This window comes from Cucumis sativus, chromosome 4, assembly GCF_000004075.3.
Source record: "Cucumis sativus cultivar 9930 chromosome 4, Cucumber_9930_V3, whole genome shotgun sequence".
Lineage (NCBI taxonomy): Eukaryota > Viridiplantae > Streptophyta > Magnoliopsida > Cucurbitales > Cucurbitaceae > Cucumis > Cucumis sativus.
The window spans coordinates 6,386,528-6,407,663 of record NC_026658.2 but is presented as its reverse complement, the minus strand read 5'-3'; the positions used below and the strand labels follow the sequence as shown (position 1 = coordinate 6,407,663).

The following is a 21,136-nucleotide window of genomic DNA, read 5'->3' as shown; positions in this document are numbered from 1 at the left end:
AATTAACTTACAAAAAATTATTATGAATATTTAATTAATGAAATTTGGAAAAAAGAAGGAAAAAACAGAAAAAAATAAAAATAAAAAGGGGAAAAGAGCGGAAAGGGAAATCCGAAAAAGGCAATTAAAATTTGGTTGTTGGAGTATAGTTCGATCCACGTGGCATCTAATTGTTGCCCTCCGCTTTGGTGAAGAGAAGCCATCGATTGTTTTTGTTTGTTTTAATTCCAAACCAGTCCTTCTCCTTCTCTTCCTTCCTTCGTCCTCCTTCCTTCTTCCTTCTTCCTTCTTCCTTCTTCTTCTTCACCCAAACCCTTGTTTCCAATCTTCCTTCACTCTCTGCAATCACAATTTCTACGAACGAATCACCAACTCAGCTATTTCATGCCCACAAAAACCCTACAATTTTCATTCAACTACGAGACGAACCCACTACTCTCTCAGCCAACAGATTTCTTTTTTTTTTTTTTTTTTTTCTCTCTTTCGTTTTCATTTTGATATGGCGACCAATTTCCTGATTAAGATCTGAGTTCCCTTTGATTCTTTGTTTTCGACCACGCGGATGGGTGCGACTGGCTCTAAGCTCGAGAAGGCTCTCGGTGACCAGTTCCCTGAAGGCGAGCGCTACTTTGGCCTTGAAAATTTTGGCAATACTTGTTACTGTAACAGCGTCTTGCAGGTTTCCTCCTTCTTTACCGGATGCATGATGCTTTTACCTTCAATTCTATTATTCCTTTTTCTAGGATCTTAGTTGGTTTCTTCTTAGGGTTTTGTTTGTTTTGCGATGCATCCAACGCTATTTTAAGGCTAGAATGCCGGTCGATGGATTGGATTAGATTTGCGAGCCTTCGCTATATGATTATTCATTTGATTGAATAATCATCGTGGTCTTAACATTCTTCATCAATCAAGTAATTGCATTTTTAATTTGTAGTATGTATTACCCAGGGACTTTTTAACCTAATATTAGTTGTGTAGTTTCTTAGTCTGCAGGGTAAGATTTCCCTACCCTTGCAACTTTTCCCTGTGGAATTATCTGTTAGTTGTCTTCGGAATCCACGCTCATATTTGTAGTATTGGGATTTGGGGGACAAATAGAAACGGTGGTGAGATTTTATATTATGCATTGATTGCCTCTTATCTTTTCAAACTCTGTATTATTTTATATATTTCACGAGTACATCTTAATCTCATTTTGTTTTACACATGTTTTAAGAAATGCCAACTTTGATTATACGAATGCAGATTCCTTGGTTTGATGTATGGTACTTCTCCATTTTTTTTTCCTCTAAATTTTATATCGAAGTGTGTTATTCAAAGTGTAATTCTCTATGCATGTGTTATTCAAAGTGTTTACAATTAGATATACTCAATTGTGAGAAGATGATTCATCGTTTCACTTTAACCACAAAAGGTATTTATGTTCATGACTTTTATGAGTTTCTACAGTTTACTGATACAACAGATGTCATTTTAGTCTCTTTTAATATCATCTTTCCTCGTGTTTATGTTGGATTCCTAAAGCATCTGCTCAATATCCAGCTTGAATCCTTGTTATCTTCTTTGATCTGTCACGTAACATTCTGAAATTTTCACTTGTATTATACTCATCATTTTTCTTTAATATTCAGGCACTGTATTTTTGTGTTCCTTTTCGTGAGCAATTGCTAGATTATTACTCAAACAACAAAAGTATTGGAGATGCAGAGGAAAACCTTTTAACATGCTTAGCAGATTTGTTCACCCAGGTAATTTTATTGGGTAAAGAGGTGTGCTTTACTTGGGTTTATTGCGTGTCTATTTAATTATATTTGTACTTAAAGAAGCAAAGAGGAGGAGGTTAACAACTCTCTTTTTAGAAGATTTATCGTTTTAGATTGTTATGACTATATATCTAGACTTTAGATGCGATTCACTTATTGTTTATTAGGCTGTAATCTTGTTGACTGGAAGAGTTATCTTGGAAATGGTTTTGTAATCCTCATTAGATTGGTGGGGGCCCTTTTGGGTAAAGTCTAATGAAAATTGTGTCTCAAGTTCTAGTTGAGATCTTGGGTTTGGGATGAGTTAGTTTTTCTATGTTAGTTAATGGTACTGGTACGCCTAGGAGAAGAATCTTTGGAGGCAAACTAAAGTGCACTATAGCCTCTGGGGCTTAAGTGGTAGTGGTAGGTAAACGAAAAGGCACATGTGTGCACTAGTGTGAACACATTAGGAAGTAACAAAATCTTCATGGGAAGCAATGAGGTGTAATTGTTCCATTGTGCGTGCACTATTTTGTTTGAGAGGAATAGAAGAAATTTTGCAGATGTTGAGTCTTTAGCCGGGTCCATTACCTCTCTATGTGAATTAGAGTTCTGTAAGTATGTTCTCTCTTATTTCCAACACCTGAGCTTTTCTAATGAACTCTAGTTCCAGTTATTGTTTAGGCTCCTTTCATAATAGACTGTTTTTTGTGTGGTCAGTTTGTATTCTTTATCGTTTCTTATTTCTAGCAACTGGAATCTTTTTGTACACTCTAGTTTCAAATTTTTGTTTACATACCTTTTATATATTGGTTTTAACTGAAAAAAAAAAGGTATTGTCAATTGGTACTCTTTTACTAATATAACAAAATTTAAATAAAGTTGTATATGCTTCCTTGTTAAGAACTTAAAAGATTTATTTTGGTTGGCGTATAGTTTTTTCTCCACTGATAGGAGATGAAACAAAAAGAAGATGATGTTATAAGTTCTGTATGTGTATGTATATTTTCTTCCAAAGGTCATCGGCTATGTCTTGGAGAATTCTTTACAGACTAATTGATTTAAATTATCTTTCGATTTTTTTGCATACCTTTTTGTGAATCCTAACCAAAGTTCCATGTTTTTATTTTATTTGGTTTCAAGTTATATCGTTCTCTTTATGATCTTAAAGAGGAAATCTTTTCATGGATAGGTTGGAATATAATAGTCGTTTATTTAACCTCTGATTGCAGATTAGTTCCCAAAAGAAAAAAACTGGTGTCATTGCCCCAAAGCGCTTTGTTCAGAGATTGAAAAAGCAGAATGAGATATTCCGTAGCTATATGCACCAAGTATGTTTTGAATTTTGTTTCTGAATGTCAATGTCCCCGCTTTGGTTCTTACATTAACATGGACTCATTTTCCTAGTTTTATTTTTCTTCGTTTTCTCTTCTTTACAATCTAAGAAGCATGAACACGGCGACACACCATTTTTTAAAAATCTAGGTTATAGCGTGGCAAGGACATGTTTATTAAAATATTCAGTTTTAAAAAATATATATAATTTTTATAGTAAAAGAAAATTCATAGCAAATGAATTGTATATGCTTAAAAGACTTAGCTTGATGTATTCTGCAATAAAAAAATATTATTGTCATATATGTGTCTTGTTAGTCTGCTCAACCAGTCTTTTATATGTCTAATGCATTTTTGCACTAATAAGTGTCCAATAGGTGTCCACTAAGTGTTGGAGTGAAATGTCCCACACGTGTCAGACACAATCAAGCTACTAAAGTGTCCATGCTTCTTAGTTTACAATTCATATATTAAAATGAGAATTTCTACCCATATTAATTGAGTTGATATTGTAATGAAATAGAAAAAAGGTATTCAAATTTTATCTATATCGCAATTGATGTGCATCTTTAAATGGATCTTCGTGCTGTTTTGTTTCTGGATTCAGTCCGCATCATTTGTATCTTAATCATTTATTAGTGGCTTGTACATTTTTAACCTTATCTCATTTTCATTGGTTCAGTTTTTGTATACTGCTTTTCTGTTTCATTTGGGTGTTCTTCCGTTTGGCTTTTGGTTTTCCTTTTATGTGCTCTTTGGATATTTTATTCATCAATGAAATAAATGTTTGGCAAGTGCTTCTATTTTCCTCTTATTTGGCAACTTCTGATGTAGGATGCTCATGAATTTTTGAACTTTTTGCTCAACGAACTTGTTGACATACTGGAGAAAGAGGCACATGCTATTAAAAGTGATGCAGAAAGTTCATCACCGCCTGAAAAAATTTCAAATGGTCCCAAGACTGGTCAGGCAAATGGTGCTCAAAAAGAGCCGTTGGTGACTTGGGTCCATAAAAATTTTCAGGTAATTTGGTTAGCCATTTTGATTACATAGTCCATAACAACTTAGTATTTTGTTTCTTCTCTATGTTCGATTAGAAATATTAATTCGATAAATGTCATTTAAGTCCTTTTATTGCTTTTTTTTATATCAGTGAGTGTCTGGGTCAGCTTTTGCACACCTCAGCCAATCTTACAAACCAACCCTCTAGACCCTACAACATTTGGGTGTTAAGCAAACTTGTAGGAAATCAACTCCTTTTTTTTCCAACGTGAATTTTGAACTCATGACCTTTTAGTTAGTTATTGAGACCATGTCTCCCTTTTTTCTGCTATGCCAACTCATGATGGTTCAACCATTTTATTGCTTGTACATAAAAAATATGTTAAAAGATAGTTCTTCATGGGGATAAAATTATCTTATGGTTTCATTGTTCTTGTTTTTTTTAAATATAATATGTACATATACATGCATGCATACATATATATATTTAGATATACATACATACTTACACGTACTTGTATACACATAAGTTGTAGTTCTCTTCTTCATATACATATATATAAATGTTTAGATTTTTATTGAGAACCTCATAAGCGAATCTAGTATGGCCGTTTCACTCGTTCTCCGCAGCTTAACTCCCTTCTTAGAAACTATAAGAGAATTACTTTGTTTTGACCTTCAAAAGAGAATTAGACACCTACTTGTAGCCTCACATGACCATCTGGATGTTTCTATTAATGACTAAAGATGATGCTAAGTAAATTTGTCGTTAAAGGCTTCACCTTTTTTCTTTATGAGAGTTAAAAGACTTTACCAAGAAAGATAAAAGAGTGTTAGGAAATGTGGAGATCGAGAGCACCAATACTATTTTAAGCAAACCACAAAGTCTATTGATCTTTCCAACAGAAGTCTATTGATCTTTCCAACAGAAGTCTATTTTCTAGGAAGATCCTTAGAGAGTTCTTCGTCTGGACTAAATTAGTGTTTGAGGCTTGAGTCGTGAGTTGTTACTTTGTTCTGTGCATAATAAACATTTAATTGCAGTCACTTGCAATCTGTCTTTCAGGGTTTACTAACTAACGAGACAAGGTGTTTGCGGTGCGAGACAGTTACAGCTAGGGATGAAACTTTTCTCGACTTGAGTCTTGATATTGAACAGAACAGCTCAATAACTAGCTGTTTAAAAAATTTCAGTTCCACTGAGACATTGAACGCGGAGGACAAGTTTTTCTGTGACAAGTGCTGCAGGTAGGTTGGTAAACAAGATTCTATCTGACTTCTAGTTGCATTTTTCTTTTAGTTTAGTTTAGGAAACATCATTTATATACAGCTCTTTATGGGAGTAAGTTTCCAAAGAAGCCAAGTGTGTCCTGCTTATTTCATCCTAGCCAAGCAAGGAGTGTGTCCCGCTTATTTCATCCTAGCCAAGCAAGGAAATTACTTACGTCTATTGTTGGCTTACTTAATTCTTTACAGCTTGATAATTTGCCGTATCCTAATTTTGCTGTCTTCATCATCATCTCAGCCACAAGCATACTGTGATTTGTGGTGTGGGGAGTATATGCTAATGAAAATTTTTAAAAAAAGTATTGAATGTGAATAATAAGTATAGTTAGTAACTTTAGTCCCCACCCACAACCATGAAAAACTTATGAACAAAAACCAAGAAAGAGAGTGCTGAAAGTGGACTTGTTTTGTGTGCAGTTTGCAAGAAGCACAGAAGAGGATGAAGATTAAGAAACCACCTCATATCCTTGTCATTCATCTGAAGCGGTTTAAATATATTGAGCAGCTTGGTCGCTATAAAAAGCTGTTATACAGAGTTGTTTTCCCTCTTGAGCTGAAGCTTAGCAACACGATGGAGGATGCGGATTCTGAGTACTCTTTGTTTGCTGTTGTGGTTCATGTTGGAAGTGGACCCAACCACGGACACTATGTTAGCCTTGTGAAAAGCCATAACCACTGGTTATTTTTTGACGACGAAAATGTGGAAATGATTGATGAGTCTGTTGTGCAGACATTCTTTGGATCTGCACAGGAATATTCTAGTAATACTGATCATGGCTACATCTTATTCTATGAGAGCATTGGCACTGGCAACAAGAGCTGATAATTGGAGAATTCCCATATCATCAGCCGTCGGGTAATTTATAATTCGACTCTTGTTTTTTTGGCTTCGCATGTTTATTAATGTTATTATTACTTTTTTTTTCTTTTTTTTTTTTCCTTTTTATAACACCATTGGGAAGAGCTGTGAAATATTATTGATGTTATGGACTGAAAAAATGTATACATGTTCGTTTGCCAGTTTGGCATATATAGTGTTGGCGGCAGCTTTTCTTTTCCCCTTTCAATAAGTGAAAAGAGAGCAATGTATGATGTTTATGAATTGCTGCTTTAGAGTTGGAATGACTTCCTATTTTGATTCTGTTTCTATTTAGTATATACATTCTGATGATGTAGAGCAATCAATTAACATCTATTGAGTTCAATTCCTCATCAGACAGCAATGGGATTTTTCATCTTTTGATCTTGTGTTTAATATTGCTTTGATTGTTCTATTTTAGTCAGTTGGGAAGGGGATAGTTGGTTTGGGAGTTGGACATTGTTCAGTTGATCACGGTTGCAACAAGTTATATTATATTTTTTATGAACAGTTCTTTAATGGTTCCATTCATTCAAAATATCACATACTAGCTTGAAATTGTGGTTGATTTGGAAAAGGTTGGATTTAGGGGACAGAATAAACCAAATGATGTGTTTGTATTGTAAAGGAGCAAAATATAGTTTTATGGAATTATTTAGAAAGGCAAAATGGTATGTTTTTCTCGAAGGCAAGATTTCCCCAAACATTTGATGTGTACAAATTACTTTAGCTTAGGTACAAAATGATGTTTTTTGCGAACTCTGAATATTCAGGATGACAAATAAACCAAACTATGTATGAAAAATCATTATTGTAGAAACATGACATAGAATCCGTCATTGTTATGTGTTTCGTTAGTTGTGAAAGCAAGTCGTCTCATGACAGTAGTTGTCAAGAGTTGCCTAAGAGATAGGGAATAAATCAAATAGTTAACATGCATTACCGTTAACTAGTCGCCATGGTTTAGTCCCAAAAATTAATGCATGTGTTCGCTAATCTTCCAACGCACTACCTTGATTAATTGGCCGTTTAATTAAGATGCAAATCTTAATTATTAGTGTAGGACGACGCTTAAACGACATTCTCCAAGTTTGGTGTTTCTGTCCTTCTGGGCCGTAACATTTCATTAGAATACATTTGAGTTATTAAGAAGAATAACAAATTACAAGTTTTACTTTGACACAATAGTAAAAATAATTTTAAATTGTTAGAATAGCAAAACATAATAAATAAATACATCTCTCTGAGTGTTCTAGTCAAACTGAAAAATACAAATTGTTTATCCGAATAACATAAATCCCAACTACATTCTACTTGAAATAACAAATGGTACCAAAAACATTCCCCAAAAACATTTTCTTTTTTGGAATCGTGCATATTACTTCCTTCTTCATTCAAAATCCTAAATCTATTTTGAAAATGATTTGAAAGCATTTGTTCACCTTCTTAGCAGATTCCTCCATAACCATATCGAGGCAAAGCACGATTAGTCTAAGTCTCTTCATCTTCTTCGAATATAGCTATTATTTTGCTTGCTTCAGAAGCACATCAGACTTCGACCGCTTTGGTTTGCATTGTTCGTTCTTCTTCTTCGAATAATGCCATTAAAGTAGGTTAGTTGCTCTGTTCGTTCTTCTTTTTATGCAATTTTTTCTTCCAATATCGTCATGCTAGGAATGTTTAGGACTGTATTCTAAAATCCCTATTGTTGTCGGCTCGATAATATTGAAAGGTTCAAAAGAAAAGAAATTTAAGTTGAAAAATATATTGTTTTTAATTATTTAATTATACGATATATAGAGATAATCAGTTTATATATTTTTTTTTATTAATATAAGATCAAAAGTATAACAACTATGCAACATTTTAGGAGAAAAAAAGGGATTGTCTTAATATTTGTTTATGTTTTGAAATGTTTATTATTTAATAAATTGTAGAAATTCTAAATATGAGGAAAGAAAAGGGGGAAGCGAGACACGAAGAAGTGACATGTTGCCGTCTTCTAGATACATTGGTACAAAAAAGCGATTGTCAACGGTGGTCGAAACTATTTCAAGCTCTTTAGAAGAGGTAAATTTATATGTATATATACATACTTTTTAAAGATTTTTCTAAGTATATTATTGTTGTCTACATTATTATAGCTTATTGTATGGTTCATTATAGGATAAAACACAAACTACAATAGCGAAAGGATCAGTAGGCAAAAAAGAAGTTGCACAATCATGGGGATGAAGGACCCTCCAAAATAAGAACCAACCATCAAGAAGAAGCCAAGAATAAAAAACATGATAAATAACTTATTAACCTTTATGTTCTCTTATTTTATTATGAATACATATAGATTATTTAGAAGTTGTGCACTGTGTAGGTTTCATTAAGTCGAATTAAGAGAGCAAAACGTATAAAAGAAAGTGAAGAAGAGACTGAAGACAAGATAAGTTTTACAACTTGTTGTAATGCAATTAATAGACATGAACCAAATTGTCCAATTTAATAATCAAAATAGAGAGAACAGAAAAAGACAGAAAGTGTGGAAGAGAAAAAGGAAGAAGACGAAATAGATGGGGAATGGAAAGGGGAGATAGAAGAAAAAGAAGAATCAAGATCATCAACAAGTGAGTCAAGCGAAACAAGTCAACAATCAATGAATAATTAGAAGGGACACAAGACGAAAAAAATTGGGAAGAAGGTAAGTGTATATAAATTACATAACTGCAACCTTTTTGTCTCATTGTATCTTATCTATTGTTGTAACAAAAATGTAAAATAGGTGATAACTCAAAAGAAGGGAACGAAACAAAAAAATGGCAGAAAAAGAAAAGGAAAAGCATCAATGAAGGAAGATAATGTTGAGGATGTGTGAGGTCGTACTGTATTTCTCATGATACGAGTCTTTGTACTATGTAACGGGCAATTACATTGTACTATAATTACAATGTATTTGTAATACATTCATATATATGAATTGATTATTGATTCTGGTAGATTGAGTATTTAATATTAGATATTTAGAATACCTTGAAGTTGAGATAGTATGTTGATCATTATGCAATCATTATAGGGAATATGTATACTTGATTACTGCAATCATAGTGTGGTGTAAGTTATGGAACATGCTAGCTAATATATTGCATTTTAATGTGTTGTATTTCATTATTTGGGTATGACGTTACATTAAATTACAATTACAGTGTACTTGTAATACATTTGTATATTGAGATTGATTATTAATTCTGGTAGAGTGAGTCTTCAATGTTACATATTTATAATACATCGAATTTAGTATATTGATCGTTATGTAATCATTATAGAAATATGTATAACTGATTAATGCAATTATAGTGTGTTTGAAAATTATGAAACATGTTGACTTATTGATTATTATTCGTCAATATTAGGAGTGATATACTTGATGTCCCAACAACGGAGGACCGACCCTTTGAGAATAAACATACAGACAAAAAGCAACATAATAGATAAGATCAAAGAAAATCTTGGGGAAAGATTGACATCTAGATTTAGTGAGGCACTATTTGACCATTTTCTCAAATTTTCTATAACAAATCAATCATCCCAATTACTCTTGCACCTAATTCAACTTATGTGCAAGCCGAAATAGACCACCCAACTACATTTCATGATAGGGGGTGGGGTGCTGACATTTGGGCTGAGGGAATTTACCTTCATAACAGACTTGAATTGCAATGAAATACCATATATTAGTATAGAACAAATAAAGGGTGGGGAAAGGCTAAAAAGGATTTATTTTGAGACCCTCGAATCAGTTACAAGACATTATTTGAACACCATGTTCAATATAAGCACGACTGGAACAAATGATGACATAGTAAGAATGGCCAAGTTATACTTTCTAGAGAGCTTTCTACTTCCAAGACAAGAGTCTTTGAGTATTGAGTGGGACCATGTCTTAATGGTAGATGATGACGAACTATTTCATAGTTATCTTTGGGGGATGGTAGCTTTTAACCTACTATTAGAATTTATGAATAGGGATGTGGGAAGCAAATGACAAACAAGAATATCGATGGAAGGTTTCATTTTTTCCAATCCTAGTTTGGGCTTTCGAGGTAATTCCATCCTTGAGTACGCCACCAAACATTTTTGCAACACGGATCTCAAATGAAATGCCTAGGATAATCAATTGGGCAGTAGACACACAGCCAAAATGGAAGGATCTACAACAGGTCTTTGATTTGCCAACGATATGAAACTCATTTTACAACAGATTTATACGTAAATAATCACTTATAGTTGTAACATTTTTTTTCTTCTTGAAACATCTTGAACTAACCTAATGCTCGCTACACCTGAAGAATTGAGGAAACCATACTTTGCACCATTCGTTGATGCAGGAAAAACAATTCGTAGAGATGCTGAAGAGGAATTTACAAAGGGCCAAAAAGCTGACCGTGTTGCTTAGTAGAGGCATGTCATCTACAAGCCAGCTTGATGGACTATCCAAGGTTGTTGAGAGCATTAAACAAACACAAGAAAAAATGGAAAAAAGTATGGAGAAGATAGTTGAATTGTTCAAGATTGTTGAGGATAAGATGAACAAAAAATTTGAAGAACTGCATACCCACTTAAACAATATTATTCAAGAGATAAAAGGAAAACAAAATACTTATTCAGGTGTCCAAAAGACAACCGGATATATGTTAAGCATGCTCTTTAAACTATAAGTTACTTCTGTATTTGTAAATTAAAAATACATTGTATATGAAATCAAATTTGAAAATACAATGTATTTGTAAATTCAGGGGGCTAGGTCTTTTGAGAAGCACCTTGATAAGGTGGAGGAGGGAAAGGAAGAAGAAGACCGCAACCTGTCAATATTTAATTTAAATCATATTTAATTAATATCTCTCCAATATCTTATAGTTTTATATTAATTTAATTAAATAAAATAAAGGGGTATTTTTAAAAATAGAAAAATGTTAAAACATTTACAAGTTATAGTAAAATTTTGGGTTCTATCATTGATAGTCTTCTATCACCATAGCATATCAATAACTATCAGTGATAGAATTTGTTATACGTTGTAAGTATTTTGTAAAATCTATTTTTTTATAAAAAAAAATCTAAAATAAAACTAAACTAAACTATTAATTAATTCTCCAATTAATTAATAGCTAAATTAAATATCTTGTATTCAACTTAAATTAAATTTAAATCATATTCAAATATAAGTTTCTCTCATGACCAATAATTTTAATATGAACACATTAAATTAATATTTGAACTTATTCAAATATTTTATCTCTAAAAAATTAATTTTGAATCATATCCAAAATTAAATTTATATAATAAAGTTTGATAAACTTTATATTATAATGTATCACTACACATTATACTAATTTCCAAAGTAAATTTGAACATCTCAAATTACAACAAATATAAATATATCTCATTATCCTTTACGACCTAGGAATAAGATCTAATGAACCTACAGATCAAAAGCTACAACGATATGAGATTAATTAGCTAAACTCATTAACCACATTAATCAATATTCGTTAACTATGTACACTTCACTAAAGACCCACAACTGAACTCTTCTCACTGTAGATATATTTATGTGTCCATGGATATAGACCAATAACAGTGAGTTAGTCCTTAATGAGTGTTCACAGCACCAATTGGGTCAAATTACCATTTTACCCTTAGGTTATCTCTAATCCTTACATATCAGTGCTTCTCTAATGAACAACTTGTTTATGGTCCAACCAATAAATAGAAATCCATATCATGCCATAGAGTGGGTAGAGCCCTTTGTTCAAGTCCCGGAGACACAATTTAAGGGAGCATTCTTCTACTTACCCTAAAGTAGGAAATGAGTGAATTCCATCTTTTGTAATTATATTTCCAACTCCCCACTTGGTTTTCCCTAAAATGATAGGATTATTGAGTTAGCAATCTGACCACTCTCACCTGTACAAATCGAAGGACAATCTCTTGCGAACAGGAGTTCATAACACACTCAGGATTAAGACTGAGTTACCTAGGTCATTCTAATGAAATAGAAACCTAACTAGTTAATGGAGTTACATCTAGCAGTTACTATTTTGCGATCCGGTCTTATGCAAACTCATTGCATAGGACACCCTCACTTGCATGTCAACTACATGAATGCATTGGATCATTGCGTTTGTATCAAATACAAAGTAAACTGTATCCATAGTGTTACTAGGATAAGGTACCCAACCTTATTCCAATATTATAGACCCTTTAAGCTGATCTCGAACATTGATTCTTGTATGTCTCTACATACTATTCAAGACTCATCAAACAACTTAGGATGTTAATTTATTGGATTTGGGTTATTAAGACAAAACTAATAATATAATCAATAACATTTATTGACATTATAAAAATAATACTTTATTAATAACAGTCAATGGATTATATTTACGATCTACGAGTTTTAGGACATAAATCTCAACACCAAGTAACTCGCGTGATACTGACAAGAGCGAATCTCAGGTCTAAGCGATGAAAAATTCCTAGGTCTCAGAATGGACTTGTGAAACAATTCCAGCGTATGACGCTGTAGCACTCACTGCAAGTAAGACGTTGATGAGATGCTGATAGAGTGTAACTTCCAAGTCTAAGAATGTGAATGTAGCGATACGTTATTGGATATTTCAGATAACTCACGTGATATTGGCGAGAGTGAATCCTAGGTCAGCGAGGTGATATTCCCATATCTCATAATGAGCTTGTGATCGTGATTGTTATATGAGTTGGTAACTCGTTATGTGGGTTATTGATTTGTGGTGGTTATGTGATGTGTGTTAATTCTTCGTTGTGACGAACTTTATGTGTTATGACTTACTGTTTATTAATCTGTAGATTCCTTATGATTTCCCAAAAGGTTTTTATAAAATTTGTCGCTCACTAGTTTCGTTTGACTTACGTTTTAACTGTTTCCCCTCCCCAGGTTGTCAAGCGTTGAGGCCATGCTAAGGTTGATTCTAAGGTTGTGTAACCCAAGTTAAGGAGGGAAGTAGAGTATTTCTGTAATCTTACATGGTGTGCTACCAATGGCATCTCATCATGCGTTCAAGGAGCCGGTTGGTAAGATTGTTGCTCCTTAGCACCCAAATCAGCTCAGTTAAACAGAGAAGAGAGGCGTAAGCATTTTGAGAAGCTAAGGCAGGGTAAAGAAGCCCTGAAGATTGTCGAGGTCGTAGGATGAATGAGGTAAGTAAGAGAAAGAGAAGTTTCACACCTCTAAGTACTTGCCCCGGGGAAACAATTGAAAAGGCAAAGAAGGAAAATGGGCAATAAATAAAGCAGAGGTCAAGTATCGATACTAAGAGAGTTCCATCAAGTCATATCCACCACGACATGAAAGGCTGCAACTTGGTGAAAAGAAGAAGGACGTGAGAAGGCCAAAGTTGGTTCATTTCTATGCAAAGCAAAGTGTAATTTGTAATTTGTACTTCTATAAGCATTAAGTTAATAAAGAAAAGAGTTTAGGTATTCTGCTGTGTTAATTTCTTCAGTTGTTTTCGCTGTAAAAGATATGACGGTCTCTAAGGCTCAATTGGAAGAGCTTCACGAATAGACGAAAGAAAAGAGTTGTCCCACTTACTAGGCATTTAAAGTGTTGTATTGCAAGAGGTATGTGTTGAATGTCTAGGCAGTAGGCCCTCCATTTGAGTGATGCAACATTTGGGGCGGGGCGTGACAATATAGAAATATGAAAAGAACACAAAAGCATGTTCTCTTGACTAATCGAACATGGATAAAAGCAACACATGTCATATAAAACCATGTCATGACCAAAAGAAGCCAAAAGCATGTTCTCTTGACAATTTCATTTTGATCTCGCTCCCGCTCGATGTCAATCTGGCTCTTTCTATATCTCGTTTAGTCTCGCTTTCTCTAAATCTTTTCTTATCTCTCCCTCTCTATCAACCATATGTCTAGCACTCTTCCAACTCAAATTCCATATCTGTTGCTCTCACTTCACTCCACATTCACATGTCTCACTCTCACTCAATCCATATTCCAAATCTCACATGCTCTTTTTCTCTCCATATCCACATGTCTCACTCTCTCTTAATCAATATTTCACATCTCTCTCTCTAATCCATATTCCATTAATAAGAATGAAAAAGAAAAAGAAAAAAGTATAAAATGGTTGAAGGTCAAGCTAGAGAGGAAGGAAAGAGGAAAAAACGGTTTGAAGATCCGTGAAAGAAGAAGAGGAAGAAAAGAGAAAAAAAAAACACAAGAAAAAAAGAAAAAGGAATAAAAGTGTGAAGGTCATGGCAGAGAAGAAGGAAAGAGAAAAAAAAAAGTTAAAGTTCGACGGAAGAACAAAAAGAGAAAGGAAAGAGAGAGAAAACAAAGGTCACATGGAGGACACCGAAGAAGCATAAAAAAATAAATCAAGAGCATATTTGTAACTTTACTCAACCATGACATCAACATAATATCATTTGATATTTTTCTTAAAAAAATTATTCATTTAACATATTATGGGTCACATTTCTTTACTTTACAAGTGATCCTTCATTTTTCTGAACCACAATTGACATATTAGACTTGAGCTAGGCCATTAGATCGCTAAAATAAAATGGAAAGAGCATTATGGTCAGAAAACAAAAACATAGGGCTAATGGATTTTAAACATGTGCAACAGAAGTTGGATCGAAATCCTACCCTAATTCATAAGAATAACATGTATTAACCCTAAATAATAAATCAGGGAGGAAATTTACCTCCTTAGCTCCAATTTCTCGAAATCCTTCATTCGTACTTGACCTAGACCACCACTGGAATGGACCTACTATCCTAATGACTCAAAACGAGGTTGTGAGACCCTATGAATGAAGAAATCGAAAGAGAGAAAAAGATGGAAAATAAGAAAGGTGAATTTTGTGAGATTGGGTTTTAGGGCTTGAGAGAAATTCTTTTAGGTATAAATTCAACGGCCCAAAATTCATTCAAAAACAAAAAAAAATTCTCTTCATGTAAACGAAAGCCCAAAATTATAATGAAAACTCATGCAATGCTTGGCCCATCAACACATAATACACTCTCTAATGAGGGTTTTTGTCTTCATCAAATGACAACACCTAGCTCACTAAAGTTAGTGGAATTATCCAATAAAATGTTTGATTTTCCCGCTAACAATGGTGAAAGGGAAAAAACGTCATTTGGTTAAAGTCAAACATTGACTTTTCAAACTAAATGGTCAACATTTTGACTTTTTACAATTTTGTCTGTCTTGACTAATTTCGAGCTCTGGAGCATGAATCTGCATTCATTTTCTTGATATTCAAATCACATTTGAATATATCGACTATCAAAGTTTAACTTTTCAAAGTAAAAAAATAACTCTTTGATTTTTTCCAACTTTGATCATTTCCATCATTTTCGAGCTTTCGAGTATGAATCCACATTCATATTTTTTATATTTAAACATAAAGCTATATCTCTAAACTAATAACCAACAGTTATATCACATATGTTTGTCTGTTTCTCTCTCATTGCCTAATTCAAACTATTAGAACTAATCCAACGTACTGTTCTAAGTTAATTCCATATGAGCTAGTAGGAAAACCTAATAAACCTATAGATCATGAGCTCTAATAGTCTGAGATTAATTGACTAAACCCTTTTAAACAGAGCTTATCAACATTCGTTAACTAATGGATCATTCCGTTAAAAACACATAGTTGCACTCCCCTCACTATAGATGTATTTGTGTCCATTTGATATAACCATGATCAATAAGTTAATCCTTCATTGGTTGTTCGCAACCTAGGATAGATCAAAACACAATTTTACTTTCAATACTACATTTTGTTCCTTAAGTCTCACTGATCCACTATTGAATAATTGGTTTAAGGTCCAACTTATAAACTAAATTCAGTTCTTAAGAGAATAACATATCTACTAACCCTAAAGCAGGTAGAAGTGAATTCCATCATGCACTCTACGTTCTTAATTATCCACTTGGTCTTACCCCTAAAATGGGAGACTTATTGGGCCAATGCTAATAAACTTCTCTCACCTATGCATATCTAAAGATAATTTCGTATGAAAAAGAGTTCATAATTAGCTCAAGATTAATATTAAGTTATCGAAGTCATCAAAATTCGAAATAGTTAGTTTTATATAGTAAATGGTGTTATGACGTAAAAGTGATTATTTCATAGTCTTATGTAAACTCTTTACATAGGATGCTTCTACATGAACGATTGAAGATCACATCATTTGAACTAACTACAAAGCATGTCACATCCGTAGTGTCCCTAGAGTAAGACATCCAACCTTATTCATTCATGCTTATGCTTCTCAATAAAGTTCAAGTTTACTCAAGCTACCGTTGAAACCTAAATTTATTAGATTCAAGATTGTAATATTTAATTTCACTAATAATTTCTCACTTGCTATAACAAGCCAATAAAAAGCAAGATAAAAGAAAGATATAGAAAAATTTAAATTAAAATTAACTAATAAAGGTTTCTGATTACAAAGTAAAATAGGATCGACATATAATTGAGTTGAGTAGGATGGTAAAAAAAAAAAATCACTCACCTTACCAACAATTTAAGATTTTTTTGAATTAACTCCACTAATTACTCTTTCCCGTAGTAATTAACAATTAGAAGAAACTCAACCTTGAAAGTAACTCTAACCAAACACACCTATTATCTAACGTCTATCTATTGCCCTGCTCTCTCTTGTAGTCCATCTATTCGTTTGATTTCTCGATGACTTTTTTGTAAGAGTCGAAGCCACAGCTGCGGACTCGATCTCTTCCACCTTCACAACAATGGTTGTTAATCAATGTAAGGTAATACTCTCTTCAATGCTCTCCAGCAAATCACTGAAAGCAAGTTTCAGTTAGCCCTTCTTCCTCTCCATTTCTTCTGGTAATTTTAAAGACTCTGATTTGGTCTTTCCGTTCGTGTTTTGCAAATTTCTGTTCTGTTGGAAGGTTTTTTTCTTTTTTTTGTTATTTTATCGTTTCATTTCCTTTCAGACTGCAGTTGTGTCGAATGGAGGTCTCCTTCAGGAAAAATTAGTGTAAGTTATTAGGCTTGACGAGGGGGGTGTCCTTCTTTAGGCATTTTTCTTGATTATACTTTGTAAGTTCTTTAATTGGTAGTTGCATGTTACTGATAATCAATTGTTGTGGTGGACTTTCTGAAATTTTGCTAATTCTCTTTGAGAAGGCTTCGTCCCCCTTCGAAAAATCTTCGCTAAGTTTTCTTTTTTTTTTTTATGGTGTATTGTTTTTCCACTATATTTTGGTATTCTCTCTTTATTAGTGGCAGCAACTTTTTGGAGCTCAGTTTTTTTTCTTCTTTTGGACATGAACATTGTTGTGTGGAAGAGGAATATAGCTAGGGCAAATTTAGCAATTAAAGAATTTTATGAAAGTAGAAATTTTTTAATTAGAACAAAACTAGCAATTACTACATTTATATTGAGTTAATCAGTTCTTAGATATCGACAAATACTTGATTGTTTTACATAATTCATAATTTTGATTGTCAATTATGGATCAAATCACGGACTAGATAACTTCAATTTCATCAAATTGTTATCTATAATCATTATCTTACTTTTACCATGTTGATTACCTTTTCATATATACATAAAAAAACAATGTTGATTGCTTTTGAAATAGTAAATTATGTTGTATAATATTTATTAGTTTCACACCTTTTTCTTTTAAAAAAAGAAAAAACTATCCTTGTTTAGAAACACTAAACAAAATCAACCCCACCCACCTCTCACTGCAAATTCCCTTCAAGGCACAATCTCTTACCTTTGTTGTATTCCTTTTCCTTTGCCCACAACCATCAGTACCCCAATCAGATTAATCTCCTATTCAAACATTATTGGATTCACCCATATTTTTCTATTGAATTTATTTTATTATATTTGATAAACATGTAGATCTCTTGAATTGTTCCTATCTAGCAAAAAAAAGTCATGATGACTTGTGGTTGTCATTTTCTTTTTCCTATTGGTCCTTAAAATTACATGTCTCTTCTTTATTACTATTTTTTTCCCTACACATTTGCCTCAGTTGAGATGACTCACACTGTACTATATATTTTAGAAAATAATTATGTTATATGTCTGGAGAGTTTCTTTTCAAATAATCTATATTTGTGCAGGCCCGTGATTCCTCTGGCTTTTTAAGTACTGAGGAATTGGACAACAACCCACAGTGTGATCCTCGTTTAACTTTCTTCAACTTCCTGGAAGTTACCCATTCAACAAAAAGTAGGATGTCATTGGAAACGTCAGATGCCCATGCTCGCTTGACTTGCCATAACGTAATTGATATACACGTGAATGGTGGAGATGTTCATTCCTCGTGCATAGTAAATATTGATATTGTCAAGGATAAGCTCAAACTATCTAAATCCTGTGACGGAACTTTTGAAAGTTTGAAAACTGAGAATACATTGGTGGTAAGTGAATTCGTCTATTTACTCACATTTTAGAGATGGTTTTTCCTTTTTAAAAAACTAAGACCAAGGATGGATTCATGATCATCATGACAATTTCAAAATCACGCCTAATCATAGCCTCTTAGATTTACATACTAAGGTGGTTTTTCTTGTGTTCTGTAATCTACATTTCTTACAGCGCATAGAGAAGGTACTGGAAAGACAGTCCAGTCTTAAAATGGGGGCGAAAGTTGTGCATTATTTGTTGAACCATGGACTAATGTTACTGAAGTTCTCGTCTAAAGGTAAACAACTTTCTCTAGAAAATCCCATCGAACAGGGTAAATATTTTTTTTCCCTCTATTTTCTTGAATTCATCATGTTTGTTTGGCCAATTTCCATGTCTCTCGGCTCAAGTGCCTAACTGGAGACACCTAGGTTCAAGAAAATTATAAAATATTTTATATTTCGATATTTTGGACTGTTGGTTGAGGTCTAAACCTCAAGAATATCCAGGATTTATATTTTTCGTTTGTAATCTGTAAGCCTATCTATTGAAGAAAATATGACATTTCTTATGAGATCATGATTTATCCCCTTATCAAGTCCGAATACTCCATAAATTTACCAAAGCCCACTTTCATGGCTAAATGTAACCATGATCTTTATTTTCTCCACCATAGATCTCTTCTAGAACCCTAAGGCTTTCAATAATTTCACATCAATGCTTTGAAGTTTTCTATCTATAAATATTCAGTGAACCAAAAAATTTGAGCAGGTGGATTATAGTAAATTTAATTTTTGGACTTGAAAATTTGTAGAAGACTTATTATGATTAACAATATTACAAAGGTACATTCTGCTCTTGTAACGATGTAAGATCACTACTAAACTCAAAATGTTATGTTGATAGGTTACAATAAATTTTATCTTTTATCGGTATTTTAACATCTATTCCTTGTGTGATTCGACAGAAAAATTAGGGACCGAAAGGGCTCATGATATGCCAAACATTAGGTGGAGGAAATATAAATGTTTTGCACTTGACTCAAGAAAGATTGTTATTCTCTTCTCGGTATTGTGAGTACCAAATTTCACATCTTGTCAAGCTTTTGGTTTCAACCTGAGTAATGAGTAGAATTTTGGGCATTCAACTTTAAGTAGCTACCCCAAATCGAAATAGTGAAATTTATCTATGAAGTCCAACACACAGGTGGCTTTTACTACATTGTTATTTACTATTGATACTATTGGAGTATTTAGAATATTTTTAGGAGATATTATTCTGCCGATTCTTTCTTGTATTCCTCATTTAGTATATTTAGGCTTGTACTCTTGCTAAATAATCAATAAAATAGATATTTATTCCAGAAAATCAACATGGTATGAGAGCTCTAGGTTTCTCGTCTCATTGAATCTAGCCCCCACATCCCTGTTCGATGTTTGCCTCCGTTGATCATTCGTCGATGGAGGCATAGCCATCCCCCATACCCGCTGCCCCTTAGATACTTTACGAACATATTCTTTCAATAACTCCGCCAAATAGTTCAAACCCGATTCAGTCAAATTGACACTTGGAAGTAAGTGTGTTTAAATATTTAAGGGTTAAGTATTCAAAAATCTTTTGATAAGATTTGAATATTGATTTTAGCACTTTTGGAATATTGGCCTTGTTTTTTCTCGTCTTTTTCTTTTTCCTTTTCCTTTGATAGAAAAATCAAGCTAAGTTTGACATCACTATCATCCTTGTAGATTAGCAATGTATTTCATACTTAAGAAAGCAATGCAAGTCAATATTTTAAAAAAATATAAATATAAAAGAAGTCAGATTTTGTTTATGAATCATATCTTCATTTGTGATTACAGGTCAAGCTTGGGAACCTTGATGTTGATATATTTGACTCTGAGAGTTAGGCAGCAGGGTGGAGATGGATCTGTTGCTATATAATTATAGTTTTGGTCTCTGGTTTTGTCTAATTTTCTCCATTCTCTCTTAAAATAGTTGATTTTTAAATCTTAATCTCTTTATAGAACATTTTTTTAGGCATGACTATTTATGTTTGTACATAAATGTCTTCTACTTGTGATTATGAACGCTCTAGAAATTAGTGAACTTGTGAAATTCGGATGAATCCTTGATGGAAATGTTAGCAGATTTTGAGTTTTATAAGATTATTGATCAAATTATTTTAGTTTCACAGAAAATTAAGAAATTTGTAAAGGTGTTTTCTTTTTTGTTCATTTTTCAACTTCTTGATTTAAAAAGCAATAGAAATCCATAATGAAGTTTTGAGTGTTTTGAATCAAATTTATAAAGTATATTATAAACACATGTATTAGTTTAGTTGCACTTGTAATTGACATGCACTCCTTCTCTCTTTCTCGGTTTTAATTTTATTCATTTAAAAGAAACTTTGAATCTTTATACACTCGTTACGAAATGTTGATTTTCA

General features: G+C 33.0%; 2 protein-coding genes across 4 annotated transcripts; both read left to right on the top strand.

Moving 5' to 3' along the window:
* Positions 1-213: 213 nt before the first annotated feature.
* On the top strand, positions 214-6,604 carry LOC101220891 (ubiquitin carboxyl-terminal hydrolase 3). Its single transcript, XM_004137143.3, has 6 exons — positions 214-679; positions 1,632-1,748; positions 2,978-3,076; positions 3,915-4,103; positions 5,149-5,330; positions 5,787-6,604. Exons 1-6 carry the CDS (start codon positions 563-565, stop codon positions 6,190-6,192), a joined length of 1,110 nt encoding a protein of 369 aa, XP_004137191.1. The 5' UTR covers positions 214-562; the 3' UTR covers positions 6,193-6,604.
* A 10,316-nt stretch (positions 6,605-16,920) lies between these two features.
* LOC101221126 (hypothetical protein) lies at positions 16,921-20,875 on the top strand. Of its 3 annotated transcripts, none has more exons than XR_004216364.1 (5): positions 16,922-17,068; positions 18,405-18,704; positions 18,883-18,988; positions 19,658-19,896; positions 20,550-20,875. XR_004216364.1 is itself a non-coding variant. In XM_011655049.2 (5 exons), exons 1-5 carry the CDS (start codon positions 17,048-17,050, stop codon positions 20,629-20,631), a joined length of 615 nt encoding a protein of 204 aa, XP_011653351.1. In that variant the 5' UTR covers positions 16,922-17,047; the 3' UTR covers positions 20,632-20,875. The 3 variants fall into 3 exon arrangements, 2 of the variants coding, with proteins under 2 accessions (XP_031740753.1, XP_011653351.1); XM_011655049.2 differs by having other exon boundaries at positions 19,658-19,763; XM_031884893.1 differs by lacking the exon at positions 19,658-19,896 and having other exon boundaries at positions 16,921-17,068.
* Positions 20,876-21,136: the final 261 nt, after the last annotated feature.